Source organism: Choloepus didactylus, chromosome 6 (genome assembly GCF_015220235.1).
Source record: "Choloepus didactylus isolate mChoDid1 chromosome 6, mChoDid1.pri, whole genome shotgun sequence".
Classification (NCBI taxonomy): domain Eukaryota; kingdom Metazoa; phylum Chordata; class Mammalia; order Pilosa; family Megalonychidae; genus Choloepus; species Choloepus didactylus.
Window position 1 is genome coordinate 101,975,732 of NC_051312.1, and position 18,973 is coordinate 101,994,704.

The 18,973-nt window shown below is 44.6% G+C and overlaps 1 protein-coding gene across 2 annotated transcripts in view; it reads right to left on the reverse strand.

Moving 5' to 3' along the window:
- The window catches only part of ME3 (malic enzyme 3), a 199,913-nt gene that overhangs the window by 106,347 nt on the left and 74,593 nt on the right, over window positions 1–18,973 (reverse strand). For both annotated transcript variants that reach the window (XM_037840991.1, XM_037840992.1), the window contains exons 3-4: window positions 7,900–8,033; window positions 6,410–6,559 (exon numbers count right to left, since the gene is read on the reverse strand). In XM_037840991.1, the coding sequence (XP_037696919.1) occupies window positions 6,410–6,559; window positions 7,900–8,033 (284 nt within the window). The remainder of the gene's footprint in view (window positions 1–6,409; window positions 6,560–7,899; window positions 8,034–18,973) is intronic.

Sequence of the window (18,973 nt, forward strand, 5' to 3'; positions counted from 1 at the left end):
TGTATCTGCTAATAGATTTGCTAGTTTAGTGCAAGTTCAGATACTTTAAGGTCTATATTAAGCAACAGAGTGTGGTGGTATTTGGCAGGACTGGGATGCCCGTGGTGGGTATGGTTTATTCTCTTGGTAGGGTGACTGAGATCACATGACAGGTCCTGGAGTGGGGGTGGGAGGTCAGATAGATGATAGCTGCTGAGCTCCTCTGAGGACCAGGCTCTGTACAAATAGCTCTCATCAAATCCTCACAAGCAACCATGTGGGCAGGCATTATTTCCACTTTACATATGACTGACGATGTTCAATTAATTGTCAAAAGTCATCAAGAGCTGAGATTTAAGATCAGTGCTGCCTGGCATGCAAGTCTGTGTTCCTAGCATGACCCACAGTCCAGCCCCGCCACCATCAATACAGGTTGGCTCCACACAGAGGCTGAAGTGTCAGGTCTACACGTGTGTGCACATCCCCTGGAGCCAGAGAGTCTGCGGAGAGTGAAGACAGGGCTGGTCAAGAGGGAGGCAGCTTGGGGAAGGGAGAGAACTCACTGACAGCAGACAGCCGACTACACCTCCTGGCTTCCTTTGTACACCCCTCCTCTCTGTTGCGTTCAGCCCTGGCCTCCTGCCCAGCCTCATCTCTAGCTCTCACCTCTTCTGTGTCACACTCTAGTAGTCTTTGGGGGCATTTCTTCAAGCCAGGGTAGCTAAGCCCGTGGCCCATGGAGGCATGTGGCAGAGGATGTGCCAGGGGAGAGGTGGGAGGAGACAGGGGGACTCCAGCAGAGCCCAGAACCTTCTGCTGCATCTCACTGCTCAGGGCAGGGCCCCTGAATACTTTGGCATCTCCTTCCAGGTTGTGAGGCAAAATAGTGCCCCAGTCACATTGGACGTTCAATTTCAGCATCGGCTGGACTGAATCAGCTTTGCTGGGGGGCCAGGCCCTTTCACAGAGGACTCCATTGTTCCAGGGAACCTGGCAGGAATGCTTATCATTTCAGAAACAGGGAAGGAGCTGGCTCTCTCCCTTTTGGCCTCAGGGCTGTCCTCCCTTCAGGGCTGGAGTGGTGCCCAAATTTTCTTTTCCCCTCAGGAGCAAGGCAGGTGTGGAATCAACACCAGGAAAGCAGTCAAAGGGAAACCTGGAGCAACACCTCAGAAGGTCTCATGCCAAATAACTTAATTAGGTAATCATCTGAAAAAGGATTCATGCAAAATATATGCAGAAAGTCTGTACCAAGAATGTGAGGGACTAATCCAAGGAGACGGTTCAGTCTGCCCACGCCTGCCTCAGCCCCACCCAGTTGCAGGCCCCAGGACCTTCCACTCGCTTGCAGGATCAACCCCTCCCAGGTCCCAGCCAGTCCCAGCTCTGCCTGAGTATGCTAAGGGCTCCAGGGGAAGCTCTGGAAACCGTATCTGCCTCAGTCCCCAGTGCAATCAAGCATTGCTGGAACTGCAAGGACATGCTGCCCTGAATGCCACCAAATGTGCCTGGTTCCTAAGAGGCAGCACAGTGCAGTGTTTACCTGCCCACACTCTGGTTCAGACTGAGTGGGTTTGTTCTGGGTTTGCCAGTTATTACCTGTGCAACTTTGGGCAGGTTATTTCCGTGTGCCTGTTTTCTCATCTGCAAATAGGATGATAATAGTGCCTCTTAGGGTGGTTGTGATAGTTAAATGAGTTAATATATGTAAAGATTTAAGAAGAATACCTGACTTGTATGAACTATTGTTATTATTGTGATTTTCTTCTGGAGCCAGTTCATTTGTATGCTGGGACTGTTGCATGCCCGTTTGCCTGTTTTCCACACAATGTGCACCTTCTGTGGCATCCTCCTCTTCCCCTGCCAAGGGCTGACCTGGTTCCTTGGGCTGCAGTGGTTGGCGGGGCCCAGTTTCCACTCCACAGACTCTGAACTCTGCTAACAGGCCCCTGCCCATCACAGATCCCTTGAAGAACCCCCAGTGGGGACTAGTTCTGAGTCTGAAATGACTCCCCACGAATCCAACCCTCTAGGGTGGTGTGAAGGAGAACAAGGCCTTATTCTTTGTGGGTGGAGCCACTGGTAGTTCCCCTCTTCTCTCCTGCTTCACCCACCATGAGATCCCAGCGGCCACACATTCTAGCAAGGGGGGAGGAGATGCTTAGGTTGTTGTAGACAAATGCTTTATTTTTTTCTCAATTATTTGCCTTCATCTTTCATAGCCCAGCTCAAAGGCCCCCTTCTGGGTGAGGCCTTCCCTGATTCCCTCAGTCAGAATTCTGGCCCCACTAATTGGTAACTGTGTGATCTTAGACAAATTCTTTTCCTTTGGCCACCTCATTCCTCATTGGTAAAATGGGGATACTGGAATCAAGTTAACTTTACAGGACATTGTGAGGATCCATGAGCCAATGGATATAAAGGCCTAGCTCCCCTCCCCTTTTTCCCTCCTTGCCAGGCATGGAAGATGGGGAGTGTTCCAGTTTGCTAATGCTGCCATTATGCAAAATACCAGAAATGGATTGGCTTTTATAAAGGGGGTTTATTGGGTTACAAAGTTACAGTCTTAAGGCCATAAAGCATCCAAGGTAAGGCATCAACAAAGGGTACCTTCACTGGAGAAAGGCCATTGGCATCTGGAAAACCTCTGTTAGCTGGGAAGGCACGAATGTGACTGGCATCTGCTTGCTCCCACGTTGTGTTTCAAATGGTGTTCTCTAAAGTGTCAGCTTTCAACAGTTGTCTTCAAAATGTTTTCGTAAGCTGCAGCAGCAAGCTCCTTCTGTCTGAGCTTATATAGGGCTCTAATAAACTAATCAAGGCCCATGCTGAATGGGTGGTGCCACAACTCTACGGAAATTATCTAATCACAGTAATCACCTGCAGTTGGGTGGGTCACATCTCCATGGAAATGACTTAATCCAAAGATTCCAATTTAATCAACATTAATATGTCTGCCCCCACAAGATTGCACAAAGAACATGGCTTTTCCTGGGAGGCATAATGCATCCAAACTGACACAGGGAGACACCCAAGTGAGCTGACTAGCTGGGAATCAACAATCAGGACCTTCCCTGGAATGTGCCTTTTCCTCCTCTCCCTGTGGAATTCCTCTTTGACCTTTGAGGACCAGCTCAAATGGCACCTCAGGAAGTGTTCCACCTGCCCAGAGAAAATAAATTTTCTTCTCCCCTGTACTCCTGTAATTCTTTGTCTTAATTAAACCTCTTATTTCCTTTTACATTTATTATAGAACCTTATGTTGGTGCCTGTCTCCTCACTGTACTGCTGAATTAATTGCTCGAGGTCAGGAACTGCATTTTGCTCTTTGGGGAAACCTCACAGGGTCTAACATGATGTCTGGCACTCAGTAGTTGCTCCATAAATGTTGCTCACTCGAATTCAATCATGGGCTATTCCCTGGGTTCTGGAGTGGGCTCTGAAGGCAAATGCTATCATCATGAACTTGTGTAGAGTCCTGAACCTGATAACAGTTGATTTGGAACCAACAACTGAATCCAAAACCTAGTGCATAGAGTCCTGTGGAGTGGGGACTCTGCACACCCTCAGGGGGTGGGGAGGCAGGAGTGGGAGGGATTCACATTCCCCTGAGATCACAGTGGCAAGCTGGTAGAGGGAGTGACCCATGCCTCAGTGGTGCCAGAAAACAGTGGATTCTGGAAGAGCCAAATCGTGGATGGTTGCATAATATTGAGTTCAGTTTACCTCTGAAATGAAAAGTGTTGGTTCATTATATATTCAGTATGGTGGTTTGAAGCTGTTATGTACCCCAGAAAAGGCAATGTTCTTTTAATACATCCCTGTGGGTGTAGACCAATCGTGGGTGGAACCTTTTGGTTAGGTTATTTCAATTGAGGTGTGATCCACCCCATTCAAGGTGGATCTTAATCCTTTTACTGGAGTCCTTTATGAGAGGATAAAAGACAGAAATAACCCAGAGATGAATTTCAAAGAAACACCCAGAGAAGTTTGGAGAGAAAAAGCCACAGACAGAGAAGCCAGAAGCTGAAGCAAAGAAACCCAGGAGAGAAGGACCAGCAGATGTCACCATGTGCCTTATGTGACAGAGGAACCCCGGACGCCAGCAGCCTTTCCTCTGAGAATGTATCGTCCTGTTGATGCCTTAATTTGGATTATTTTCACAGCCTTAGAACTATAAATTTGTAAGCTAATAAATCTGCATTGTAAAAGCCAACTCACTTCTGGTATGCACCATTCTGGCAGCTTTAGCAAACTGAAACATACAGTGATTTAAATTTTGGTAAAAATTAAAAAGTGCATATGTATACTATAACTCTACATTTATCAATTCTTCCTTCCTTCTACAAGAGTACCTGAAGGAAAATAAACATCAACACTTATCCAGTTCCAGTATTATGCCAGGTACCTTATCCACACTATCGCTGTTTACTCTCACAATGATTATTTGAGATAGGTGGTATTACTACCTCCATTTCATAAATGTGGAAGTTAAAGCCCAAAGTCAAGTGGATTCAGATTCAGCACTGACTGCAAAGACCCCTTTCTTTCCACTCAGTACACAATGCTACTTTGCATCTGAGTGTCAACTACTTGCTAAGAACTAGTCTAGAATACACTGAAGAATATGACATGCTTCCTGCACCCTCGAGAAATCTGTATTCTAGTAGGAGAGATCGATATACAAATAATTAAAAACATACAGCATGAATAATAAAACTATGAAAGAGAAGTGTGAGTAATGGACTGTGGGGACATAGAGGAGGGAGTGATCAGTTCTGCCTGGGGGTGATCAGGGAGGACTCCACAGAGAAGCTGACACTTGCGGTGGGCCTCGAAGGAGAACCGGAATTTTGATGGGTGGAGAATGAGGAAGTGGACATTTGAAGCCAGCCAACTCTGGATGATATACTAGGCATTTATTTATTTATTATTTATTATGCCATGGCCAGCATGAGCAAGGCCATGGAGGAAGAAAACGCCTGATGTAGTTGGGGCTTGGAGAACAGATCAGCGTGGCTACAATTTGGGATTGTAGAGTATGAGCTGGGCTGTGACAAGCTTAGAATGCTCTGTCAAAGTGTCAGATTTGATTCTTTAAGCCCTAGGAGGCTGCAGAAAGCCTTGGAGGAGGGAAATGACGTGAGCTCACCTGTACTGTGCAGCAGGGAGGACCTAGAAGGACATTTCTGAGTAGGAACTGGGGGTAAAAAGGGCCCTGCCCCCTTCATAAATGTACAATCAGCTCCCAGTGTCTTCACCAGCACTGGTTTCAGGGATGAGAATAAGAGGACAGGAGTGTCTTTCCTGTTGAAAGTGGCAGAAATGCTACGGGGCTCCCGGAGGGGTGCCCCCCACGGGACTGCAAAAGCTGGCGCAGCTGCTGCAGCCACACTGCATGGGGGCTGCTCTGAGTGAGGAGGACATGTCTGTTTCAGCAACCAGAGACCCCCATCAGACAAGGTTTGCTGTGCTCTGCCTGGCCAAGGGTAACAGCGGGGCCAGGAGAGGAAGCGACGAGCATGGGGGCTCTCTGTGACTGGCCTGCAATGCTCATTCTAAGTGCTGGCTTCAAGACTGGGAGCTTGTTTTCCAAATTAACAAAAGAGGTTCTAGATCCATGAGTACATGTTCCTCATATAACACATGATTTATAATCACAGATTTACGAATTCTATATAAATATAAACTACAATATTTACATATTCTAACACAGACTAAAACAATGTGACATTACATATAATAAGCCCAGGCAGCTTTTTAAATATTAGTGTTAGAGCTATGTATTTATAATTATCAGGCACCTTGCACTGAGGACCCTTTGTAAATACTCCCTTGAAAAAAAAACAAGTGATCTCTTTAGAAAACTGTCCCGAAATTCTTTGGCTCTGGGAAAGAAAATGCAGTGCCAAATTTTTGCCCAATAAAATGACATTTTCAGTGGAATCAAGGAAGGAATACTGGTTCTTTAAGTCAACAAAAGAACTCAGCCTATGCTATCTAATGCTCCATTATTCATTGGCCTGACTTGGCAGGAGACTGTCCACACTTTAGAGACGACCAGAAAAAGGGTGTGTGTGTGTGTGTGTGTGTGTGTGTGTGTGTGTGTGTGTGTGTGTGTGTGACACAGGTAGATGATGAGAGAAAAACAAAACAATCTACCTCTCAGGCCAACTCTGGATGATATACTAGGCATTTATTTATTATTTATCATTTCGCTATCCCTCCACTAGACAGCCTCTCAGCTCACTTCTCTGCTATGGGCTCATTTTCCTGAGCAAATGCTTAAAATCAAATGTCTCATTGTTGGGCCACTGACCCAATCAGGAGTTAGCTTCCAAAGTCCTCATAAGAAAGACCAGCAGAAAGAATCTTTTCCCCTCTCTGAAACAGCCCCCCTCTCTAAGCCCTCACACCCCGAACAGCTCACCGGGGCCTGCGGAAGGTCAGGCCGTACTGCTGACAAGCCAGCCCCACGGTGGGCGTGTAGACGATCGGCATGAACTTCTCCACGTCTGACGTCAGCACGCGGTAGAAGAGCTTCTCGTTCCGGTCTTGGAGTGTCATGAGAATGATGTATCTTGAAAAGAGGAGAGGAAAAACCAAGCTGATCCCACAGTACCAAAGGAAGCAGCAGGGAAGGCCTTTGTGTAGAGAGGACCTGAGCCAGCGGGGTGCAGTGCAAGGACCCAGGGCTCCCCCTTGCTCAGCCACTTACAATGGCACCTTCGTGGGCACATCTCCCATCTTCCCTAAGCTTGGGTTCCAACATCTATGAAATGTGGAGAATAATACCTGCCTTGCATGGCTGTTAAAGGCTTTGAGATAGTTGTAGACACCCCAAACGTGAACAGTAGTCAACACTTACATGGTGCTTGTTCTTATGCACGGTGCAAGTACCATGGGGGTGTGGGGGACCACAGGAAGATGGGTGCAGATGCCCACGACATGTTGCTAAGCTCTGCTCCTAGGGGGCAGCCACTCTCTTGTGGAACCCTTATCTTCTCCCCACATTTCTGCTGAGGCCCATAGCAAGTCTGACAAATTTACATATTGCCTACTATGTGCCAGGCACTGTTCTAAGCACGTCACAAATATGAATGCATTTAATCCTCCCAATAGCCCTATTAGGTGCCATCCATATCCTCACCGTACAGATGAGGAAACTGTGACCCAAAGAGGCTAAGTAACTGTTGCTCTTAAGTGGAAGTAGGAGGATCTGAACTAGTCTTTTAGCCATTAGACTCTGCAGACCTTTAGCTGTGGCACAGCCAAGAGTTAAACACAGATGACCTGCATTCAAATTCTGACTCTGCCAATTCATAGCCATGTGAACTGAGAGGAACCTTCTTAAGTAAAGCTGATAAAGCTGTCCCTATGATCCACTGTGGAGCGCCTACAGGGGAGGCAGGCTTATTAATTGCTACCAATAAACCTGCAACACATGACATGCCAGGTCCTTCCCAAGCTTTCCATTTCTCTTCTCCCGCACCCCGTTCCCCTTATTCCAGGCACCTGGCTCATATACCACTTCCTTAGCACACTGACTCCATGCCTTTGCTCTACCTCCTTTCCTCTGAGTGAAATGCCCTCCCTGATACCCAGTGCTGACTGCTGAAGTCCTATCAGCCCTTCCATGGCCACCTCAGATGCCACCACTTCTAAGAAGCCCTCCCAGATTTCAAGGGTTGAAATTCAACTTCCAATTCCATTACTTTCCCAGTTCTCCTGGGACATAACTGTGTCTTAATCATAACAAGACCTGTCCCTTGGGGAGATCATTACCTCTGTAGAAGGCAGATCTGGGTCTGGGATCTCTCAGGGCTCTTAGCCTTTCCTAGCCTGGAAACCCTCAGGGGACCACAGGAAATGGATGGCTTAACCCAGGGATTAGATAGAGAGCAGACTTTAGGCACTGACTTGTCCAGATCGCTTGGCTGCCGCTCGTAGTATCTCATGATGCGGAGGAGCTGGATGTCCTGGCTCAGGAAGCAGGGGGGGATTAGGCCATGGATTCCAAGCTGCAGCCTTTCTTCAAGTGTAAAGGCCATCCCCTGGGGGAACAAGAAAGAAAGAAAGACACGCACAAATGGACGTGCAGGAAACCAAGGAACAGAAGAGGTTCTTTCCACAGACAGGCAAAGTCAGTGCAACTCAGTAGGAAAAGCCCTGAATTCAAATCCCACTGCTGCCATTGGCATAGCTGGGTGACCTTGGGGAGGTTACTTTGACTTTACTCAGCCTCAGTTTCCTTGTTGGAAAAATGAGGAAACTATCTACATTGTTGTATTTTTCTTTTGATTTGTTTCTTTAACAGACTATTTTTTTAAGAACAATTTCAGATTTACAGAAAAATTGAGAAGATAGTACAGAACTCCCATATATCCCCTCACCCAGTTTCCAGTTACTAACATCTTACATTAGTATGATTACATTTGCTACAATTAACAAACCAATATTGCTAAGTAAAGACCACAGTTTATTCAGATTTCCTTAGTTTTTACCCAATGTCCTTTTTCTGTTCCAGGATCCAATCCAGCATTATAATTACATTTAGCCTTTCTATCTCCTTAGACATCTTGACTCTGACAAGGCAAAAGGAATTGCACATGGGCACTGTATTCTAGTTTATAAAGTTGTTTCCCAGCTAGTTATAGGCTAGCAATTTTGATACTGCTATATATGTGTACTGGAATTGAACAATTGAGTAAATTGATGGCAAATGATGGGAGCCAGGCTTCTCACCATTGGAGTGAGAAGTTATAGATAAGCAAGGGGAGGAGGCTAGAATGATCCATGAGGATCTATTAGAGTTGGAGACATCAGTATAAACTTATAGTTGACTTAATATAGATATAGATGGTTACATAAAGAAATATTTATAGATATGCGATACACGGCTTAGTATGCACACATATATTTTCTTGTTCTGTCAGATAAGAGGGACAAGAAACAATGATACCCAGAGGAACTGCTGGAACTGTACGAAAGATCTACCCTCTGTTAGGCTCTACTCCGTTTGAAAGTTCGGCTCAGAGACTTCTCAATGTAATCTCCATACATAAAAATCCAGACTTGTTCTTCCTCAAAGCCCAGAGTCACCAGTTCATAAATCCCTGTGTTGGACACTGGCTTTGCAAGCATGATACAATTGCTGAGGACTCGGATCCTTTTGTAGGAAACCTCCTCGCCTTGGAGGCTGGGCACTTTCACCACACATCATTAGACAGGTGGCTGTTCACTGGCTTGGTAAAGGCTGTGGTCACCTGGCCTTGGCCCCGGGGATCCCAGGGAGGCCCAAGCACTTAATTATGACATCATCTTCGTTAATGACTAACGTGGCTTTAATAACAGTTCGTGTCTCTCTGCAAGGCTAAGTGTTTCTCTTGGCTGACTGCCACCAACTTCTTTTGTATTTGAAGAAAAAGTATAACTGCTTAACAACTAGTAATTTCATGGATTTAAAAAAAATAGTTCTAGAAGCTTCCTTTTATCCTGAAGCTAATGTTAAGGCAACCTCAGATTTACAAGTTTGTAAAGCAGAAACGCAGGCACTTTAACTGCACTATGGCCCCCGAAATAGGATAGGCATAAGATGATTCACTAGCGCGCTGGGAAGTAGTATTAGAACTTATTTTTCTCTTTTAAAGAAATACTTTGCTAACGGTCACTCAGCCTTTTTCTGTACGTCAAAAAGTCACATGTCCTGTAAGGTAGACCAGGAGTACTAAGGTAAGCGTGGGTTGTACAACATGGAGGAGTTGACTGTGGGGCCATTATTCATTCTTACCACTTGGAGAAATTAAAGTTTCTGTGTGTCTAGTTAAATAGGTTTATGGATTATATTATTTAGTTTTAACAAACCCTCAAAGAAAGACAAGTGACTCTTGAAAAATGGCTGACTGTTAGTTTTATTTTAGTCTTATATCCTTGCAGTATCCAGCCAGTACACTAGTAGTAGACTAGTAGAGGACTAGCAGTTATTATTTTGAAATGTTTCCACCGTTACAGAGCCACTGCTTTGAACACTCTCCCTTCCCACCCCAGCCAAGTGCCCTTCCCTTCCTGCGCTAGCTTTTCTTTAGGGAACCTCTGACCCTCTCCAAGATTCAATAACCAATGTCTAGCAAAGCAGGTTCCTCACGACTCCGTTCTAGAACTAACACCCTGTGACTGATCAGTGCCTGTGCAGTGCGAGTTGCAAATCTTTAGAAAATCACTCCTGACTCTACCTGTTTCATCATCTTCCTTGAATGATCAGATCCAGCCCAGCCACTGAACTCTACCTTGCCCATGTTCCCCAGATAGAACTTACTGGCATCACAGAGAGGATATTTGAATATATTCTGCCGTCAAATGGTACGGCTCAAGGCAGGACGTCGCCCACGTTGTGTCTCTGTCCTGTCTCCCGCCTCATTCAGAGATCCACACCTCCATGCCCTGTTCCCATGTAGGAGCCTCTTGAGGGTCAGTCTCCTGGCCCCACTTGGTGATCTGCTTGGTGCCTCTGGTACTCTGAACCCAGAACCCTGCCTTACACTTCACAGGCTCTTCTTGTCCATTTCACAAGAATTTACTGAATAGCTGCTTTGTGCCAAGCCTACCGTGTCAGGCACTAGGAGTCCTAAAAGGAACAGGTCCTGGTCACTGCCCTCGTGAGTCTACTGACGAGACACGGGTTAACGTACAGTGGCGATCCTGGATGAGTCACTTCTCTGACCTTTAAAATAGAAGGCTGACAATTTCATGTGTTCTGGGGCTTAAACACAATAATACACATGAAATGCTTAATAAGGTGCTGGCACATAGTAAGTGCTCAATGAGCACCAGATGTTCTCGTTGTTAATACTATTATTTGTTCAAGGGGCACAGGAGGCACAACAGAGGCCTTTAGCAGATGCTAGGAGTCTTGAAGGGGGATCAGGAGCTTGTTGGGTAGGAGGGGCTGGAGGAACAGGGGCTGAAGTGACATCTACCACATCAAGTGTAACTCCTCATCCACAGTCTTGGGTAAGGCCCACCACGACCAGGCCTCCTCCTGCCTCTGCAGACCTGTTTTTCTCCACTCGCCCCGACAGGCACACTCACTCCAGCAGCACGCTTCCACTCGAACCAGTGGCCCTGCCCACTGTGCTTCCCTCCTTCATCTTCCAGTCCACAGATGGGCCCTCCCCGACTCCTCCATTTCACACAGATCTCCCCCTTCTCTCCATTCAGGGTCATTCAGTTTAGCACATGTAGTGTGTTTTCTGTTTCATTTCTTGAACACTAATCACTGGATTATAACTCGGGTAGCAGAAATTTCAAAGTGGCCAACATTAGATTGTGGCAAAATAATATTATCAACAACAATTACCTTTTACTGAGCACTGGGACAGGCACTTTGCACTTGTCATCTCACTTAATCCTGACAGCAACTCTGGGAGGAAGGTACTATGATTATCATCCCCATTTTGTAGGTTAGGAAACTGAGGTCAGAGTGCTAAGTAACTTGCCCAAGTTCACACAGCTAGTCAATGGAAGAAGCAGTAGAATCCAGGTCCACGCTCTTCTGAAGTTTATACTCTTTTTTTTTGATCTTATTAACTGCTCCTGAGAGTTGACAGACTAAACTCATTGCTGATGAATTGGCTTTTATTCGATGAGGGATGGGATTATGCTGCTTCTGCAAATGGAGCCAGTTACCTTAATGGTTGCAGCTACTGCAGAGGGTTCCTCTGTGTTTGCACCAGGCCAGTCAGCCCCTCTGCACACAGGTGTGCCTGTATCGCTGCGTTTATGTGCTTAGCCCATGGCACACACACCGCCGTGTTTCCTTTGACCAGCATCATTACTGGAAGGAAGGATTAGCAGACATATGTGTAATAGTAAAGGGTTTCTGCTCCACACATCATTATGTCATTACGTCACCCTCTGAGCTGACTGCTTATGCTATAACCAGCTTCCTCCATCAATCAAGTACAACAGCAGAGAGAAGAGCCATAGCTGGGGTAGGAGTTGTGGGGCAATCTGCTCTGGGACTGTACAATTAAAGCTGATTAGCTGCTAGGGACCGGAAGGCCCTTCCTCCTCCTTTTGCATATTCCTTCATGACTCTATGCGTTTGGGATTTTTATGGGTTAGGGTGACGTGGATTCTGGTCAGATCCAGGAAGTGGGATTACCGAGGCCGCTGGTCTCCTGCTGAACCTCAGGTTTATGAGGGCCCCTGAGCTCACCCCTGGGATGGATACATGGGGGTCTCAGCAACTCAAGCATCAGGAGTCTCAGCAGACACAGACCTGAGCATGGCCTTCCTCCCAGGCACGCTTCTGTGAGCAGGTACAAAGTTACAGATCCAGAAACACATCACAAATTCCTGAAAGGGGAGTGAAGGATACACTGCTTATTACTGCCCAGAATCAACCCTAACCCAGCCGTGGGCTCAAAGTTTGGGCTCTGATGTTGTGGATCTTTATGGAGCTGCCCAGGATGTGTCTCTCTGTGATATACACAGAAGTTCTTATTCTATTTAGGAGGTACAATTCCAATTTTCCTTCCATGGGGTAACAGTCGGGGCAGAGAGGTGCCACATTCACAAAGACTGTATAGGGGTGTGGGAAGGGAACTGGAAGGCAAACTTCTGCATTTGGTTTTTCTACTTACTGGCTGTATGACTCTGGGGAAGTTACCTTACCTCTCTTGGTCTGCTGACTTCACCGGGTTGTTGTATAAATCAAATGAGGATATGGATGTGAAAGTTATTTGTAAATGGAAAGATTTGATTTAAAAGTTAAAAAGCTGTGACTACTGCAGCTTCAAATCCCTCTAAGTTAAGGATAATCAGCAATTTAGCAATTGCACCTTATGGCATTTGCTTCCTTTCTACTCTCTTTTCCCTGCAAGACAAGAAATACTTTGAGGGCAGGGGCCATGTCTAAATGAACTGCTGTGCCCCTTTTGCCTTGCCCAATAATTGAACAGGTTAAACATTCAATAATGGATGGATGGAAGGATGGAAGGGAGGGTGGATGGATGGATGGATGGATTCATTCACTCATCCTTTCAACAACAAATTATAAGTGTCCCCTATGTACTGTATTAACAGCACAGATCTTTCCCATATTGGTGATCTCTCCCTGCCTGGCCAAGTGGAAAGCAGAAGGAACTGAAGAATCAGCATAAGAAGCCAGGATTGGGGTACTGGCTTTGTTATGTGCTCAGACATCTAGCTCCACTTCTGTGCTCTCTGAAATGGAGAGAGTGGAGCACAGGAATATTGGCAGAGGAGACCTGGGCAAACAGGAGTTAGAGGTGAACGTAACAGAGGGAAGGCTGGAAGCTTGGCAGGGAAGCACCCAGGGGCATCGCCACACCCAGGAGCTGGGTGGTGGCACTCAGGAGGGGTGCTTGCCCTGGTCAGCCCAGCGCCACGGAGGAAGGAAACACAAAGGTTGGGAGGCTTGGGAAAACTTTCGAAGAGGCAGCACATCTTTCACAATGAGTGTTTTAAATAAAGATCAAGGATGAAGAAACAACTTAAGAAAGGAAAACTGAATGTGAAACAGATGCAAATAAAACCTATGTTGGTTACCATTAAAAAAAACAGAAAATTACAAGTGTTAGAGAGCATGTGGAGAAAAAAGAACATTTATTCACTGCTGGTGGGAATGTAAAATGGTAGTGTCTGCTGTGGAAGACAGTATGGTGGTTTCTCAGAAAGTTGGGTATAGAATTACCATGTGATCTGGAAATCCCACTTCTACATATATACCCCAAAGAACTGAAAGCAGGGGACTCAAATGATTTGCACACCAATGTTCACTGCAGCTTTATTTACAGTTGCCAAAAGATGGAAGCAACCCAAGTGTCCATCAACTGATGAATGGATAAATAAAATGTGATGTATATATGCAATGGGATATTATTCATCTGTAAAAAGGAATGAAGCTCTGATACATCTGACAACATGGATGCTTGATGCCCCTTGAAGACATTATGTTGAGTGAAATAAGCCAGACACAAAAGGACAATTATTGTGTGATTTCACTCGTATGAAATAATTAGAATAAGCAAATATAGAGTCATAACATAGGTTAGCCACGGAGGGCGTAAAGTATAGGGGTCAAGGCTTAAAAGGTACAGCGTGTCTGTTGGGACAATGGAAAAGTTTTGGTAATGGATGATGGTGATGGTAGTACGATATTGTGGATATAATTAACACCACCGAATTATATATTTGAATGTGGCTAAAAGGGGAAATTTTAGGTTACTAAAATACGTTACTAGAATAAAAATTTAAAAAAAACCCATGGAACTTCACAACATAAACAGTGAACCTTAAGTTGTAGTAAAATTATAAAGTATATTTTTATGTATATTTAATAGTACAATTATAAAAATGTACTTTCATTAACTGTACCACACCAATGTAAGCTGTTAATAATAATGTGGTCTTTGGGAATCCTGTAGATTATGCATGATTGTTCTATAAACCCCAAACATCTCTAAAACAAAAACAAACCAAAAAAATCCTACATTGGGGGATAGGGGAGGCAATTCATGTGACAGAAGGAACAAAGAAAGAATCTTTCTTTCCCTGAGCCTTTGTGGGCATGTTCTGCAAATACTGGAAACAACTGGAGGGTCTCACAGCAGGGCTTTGTGGCTCCCAGCAAGTGCCAGCTCTGGTAGAGAAGTTCTGAGACAGTCTGCAACCTGGTCTACAAAGACTCTTATTTGAGTGTGACCCTGGGAAGAACTAAGGGGAAAAGAACGTCAAGAAAAGTCTATAAAAGAGCTTCTAGAAATGCCTTCTTTACAAGCCTCTGAGCCTCAAAGAAGGTCCCACTTTACAATAAGTTTGTGCTTTTCATCCACTTTCACATGACTGTATCAGAGGTCCCAAGGATGTTCACCCCACAGCCTGTGAAAACACCTGGCAGCGTACAACCCCAACACAATGTCCGGCCTAAGCAGAGGTCTAGCGGGTTCTCAGATGAGGCAAGATCGGGATGGATGGGACCTGAGCTTTCGATGGGTGGGGAGCAAGCATAGGAAAAAGGCATCACTCTGCCCCAGCAACATGTCTTAAAGTCTTGTTCTCACACCACTTCCTCTACCATCTTTTAAACATGCTTTTAGTAACTGTCGTGCTCCAGGGGTGCACCGCCCCCAGCCACCACCCCTGCTGCCACCCTACCCCTAGCAAAGCTTCTGGTCCCAAGTCTGCAGGACAGATGGCAAAGATGCAGAGGTTCTTACTTCAGCTCATTTTTCTTAACCTCCTTATCACATTACACAAGCACGTTACTTATTTTCTCCAGGCCTCAGTTTTACTCATCTGAGAAATGGGGATAAAACTTGTCCCATCCACTTCACAAGGATATAGGGGATCAGCAAAGACAATGTGCAGGGAAGTGATATGGAATACAAATATCAAAGCTAATAATAATAATAATAATAGGAGTAACTAATGTAGCTTTATCAGCCTCCTTTTCCAGGGTAAGAATAGATTTGGGCCTAGGTTAGCAATCACATTTGAGAGGCAATGGGGTACTTTTACAGGAGCCCTCCTCCTTCCCTCCTTCCAGGCTGGGTGCCGTGCCTCAGGCTCCCGCGGAACCCTGTGCCTGCTTCTAACCTTGGCTTCAACATATTACATTTTTCCCCTCAAATCAGCAACCAACTCCCCTGGCTGCCTGCTGTGGTAGAACCCGGGCTGGAAAGCCTCTCATCCCACCCCTGCTTGGGCACCTTCACCTCTACCCTGCCCCATTCAAAAGCCTGTTTCACCTTCACTCAGAGCAACATTTGTACTAACAAGCTTGTGCCTCATGTACCTATTAATCACAATGAGTTTTCCACTGCTGTAAAAGTGAAAAGAGTTAATTTTAAAAAAGCTATTTTATAGTCTACATTATTTATTCAAATATTTCTTAAGAATGAAATTCATTACATGCCATATTTGCCAGTGATTAAAAAAAAAGCCTTGCATTTTTTTTTACTGTTTTATAGTTTCCAGAATGCTCTTGTATGCTTTATCTCAATTGATCCTGACCAAAAAAATAACAAATAAAAAAATGTGGAAGCTAGACAATGCAGTTGTTATTGTCCCCATTTACAGAAGAGGAAATTGAGGCTCAGATGCATCAGCAACATGCCAAGGGCATGGGCTATTAATGCATTCCAAAGCATGTGAGAATAATGGCTATTTCAATTGCTTTGCCATAGGAAAGCTAGTTCATGCAAAGTTGTTGGATAAGGACCATCTTGGCAGAGAAACAGAAGAATCTGCTCCTGAAACACTTGGCGACTAGGATTTTGCCCCAACTGAACAAGGAAACAGAGGTGGATAATTGGGAGGATTATGAATCATTCTCTTGGCAAAAATCCCCGTGGCCGTTTGAATGTTTCATGGTCCTCTCTTCCCAAGAGACTATTATTTAAAATTCAAATAATATTGTTCTTGGCACCCTGATGGCCCTCGATTTCAACTGAACCTCAACAGGGTAACAGGCAGAAGGTTACGGGCCGGGGAGCAGCTGAGAACAAGGGAGGCAGCTTCCTTCCTCCAACAACACAACCGCTCTTTGATGGGTCTACCTGGAAGCATCAGGTCAAAAAGGGAACTATGGCCAGAGGGAATAAAACAAACATGCTCTGGGAGAGCCTCTGAACAGGCATTGCACATGTGCGTCTGGTGCGTGCGGGTGAATCGGCAGGGGTGCCAGAACCAGACATGAGGCAGGCCTAGCACAAGCTCGTCCAACAGGGCAACGGTCCAGCAGATCACCGCAGAGCTGCTCCAGCCCTGATGCTAACCCAGCCCTCTTCTCCTGGGCCTCAACCTCAATTCCGCTGCCTGACTAGGTGAACCAGGAAAGAGGGCATTTTGCACTGGAGGCAATGACTGTTCTGCCAGGAGATGAGAGTCACCAGAAGGCAAAAGTTCTCAGGTCCATAGACATCTTGGACTGATTTTATAACAACCACTTACATTTAACTGCCTCTTCAAGGTTTACAAGGCAGTTTTATATCCTTCATTATATTTGACAAGGCCCCCAAACAAAAACAAAAACCCTATGGTAGTGGTTCCCAAACTTTGCTACTCATTAGAATCAACCTAGGAGATATTTTTTTAAATGCCCAAGTCACATCCTATACCAATTAAGTTAGAAAGGAGGCAGAAGTATTTTTTAAAGGCCTTCAGGTGATTCCAATGTGCAGCAAAGTTTGGGAACCATTGCCTAATGAAGTGGGCAGCAAAAATATTATTTCCATTTTGCAGATGGGAAATGCTGAGATAAAAAGAGTAATTATTAGCCAAACCCATGACCCCAGTAAGCTGTAGAAATGGGACTTGAATCTTGAATTCCTTTCAACTTGTTGGTTCATTAATTCATTTATATAACCATCTATTTACCAAATATGTTTTGAGTACCAGCCATGTTCCATGTACTGTGACAGACAAAATATCTATGGCTCCTGGTTTCGTGGAGTTTCAGGGTAGTGATCTTTTCATTCAAACCAGTGTCCTTTATACCCTTTTGTATTTTGGAATTATTTGGAATTTTGCAGGCCAGTAGCAGGTTTGGGTGCTCAGCAAAATAGCATGAGTGACATTTTTGCTTGAGTTCAGATGCGCAGGGCAGACGTGCCCATGCCAGGCAGCAGGCCACAAAGAAGGGAGACCAGGATTCATTTGTGATTCTACCACTGATCAACTGTGTGATCATGAACAACTTCCTTAACTTCTCTGATCCTCAATGTCCTCATCTATAGAATGAAGACAGTAAGACCCATTCTTAACATTGCTGGGAGAATTAACTGAGACACCCTGTGCGATGTGCCTAGCTTAGTAGCCGGCACATCCCAGGAACTCAGTAAATACCAGCTGCTGAGAACTGTGAGGAACTCAAGGATCACAAACACTGTGCTCCTGAATGGTGCAGCAGCCGGTGGTTTTCCTACTTACTCTTTCCTCTCTAAGCTCCACTCTCAATCCAGGCTATTCATCTTCCTTGGTTCTCAAGGTTGGGACACTGTTCATTTGGAATTTAGGGGTAGACGCTCAATAAATTTTAGCTGGTGATGGCAACCTAATGCAAATCTAAAATTAATAAGAGCAACTTAAAGGGGACTGGACTGAAAGTTCAAAGTTCAAGTACTGGGAATGCTTTTTGAACTACATTTCCATTTCTTATTAGATTTGCATTAAAAGAAAGGGGAAAGAAAAATAGAGGCTCTATTTAGAAAAAACATGTGTGTTTTTCTCCTTACCAGTACATATATATATATATATATATATATATATATATATATATATATACACACACACACACATATACATAAAATCAATATTGAATTGTTTCTTCATTCCCTCCTGAGATGGAATCTAATCCTTGTACTTAATGAATTTGAGATTCTTTTAAAAAATTTTTCTCATTTCATAAACATGATTAGCTCTGGGATCCATATGTTTAGGGACACATTTACCAAATCAAATCACTCTTTTCTGTTGGTGATTTCCCAAAAGGACACTGGAATTCCTACAAGCGTGCTGCTGGGCTGTTCTAGAAGGCTATTGTCTACACCGAAGGAAGTGATGCTGACATTCACAGGGACTTGCAGAGTGAGCTCTCCAAACGTCTCAAAACAAATGGCTCCATCCCTGAGGCTGTATTTAGTCCCATTAAGTTACCAGGCTCTCTAAAACCTATATCCTGTGACAAGTATAGTCAATATTTAAAATCTCCTCTAAGTAACTTACTAATAGCTTGCCCTAAATTAAAACTAGTTGACTAAACACACCATTGAATGATTGATTGCATCATTATTGAATAGTTGGGAATGTTTCATCTGCTTTTACAGATGAATATTCAGTTTGTGTGTTAGTCTATATTTAAAACTATATAGAATTAATGAAAATATTAAGTATTTCATCAGTGCCTACTACGGGACTGGCTTGTGGTAAATTTTGAATGAACCAGTGCATCATTTCAATTTGATCCTTC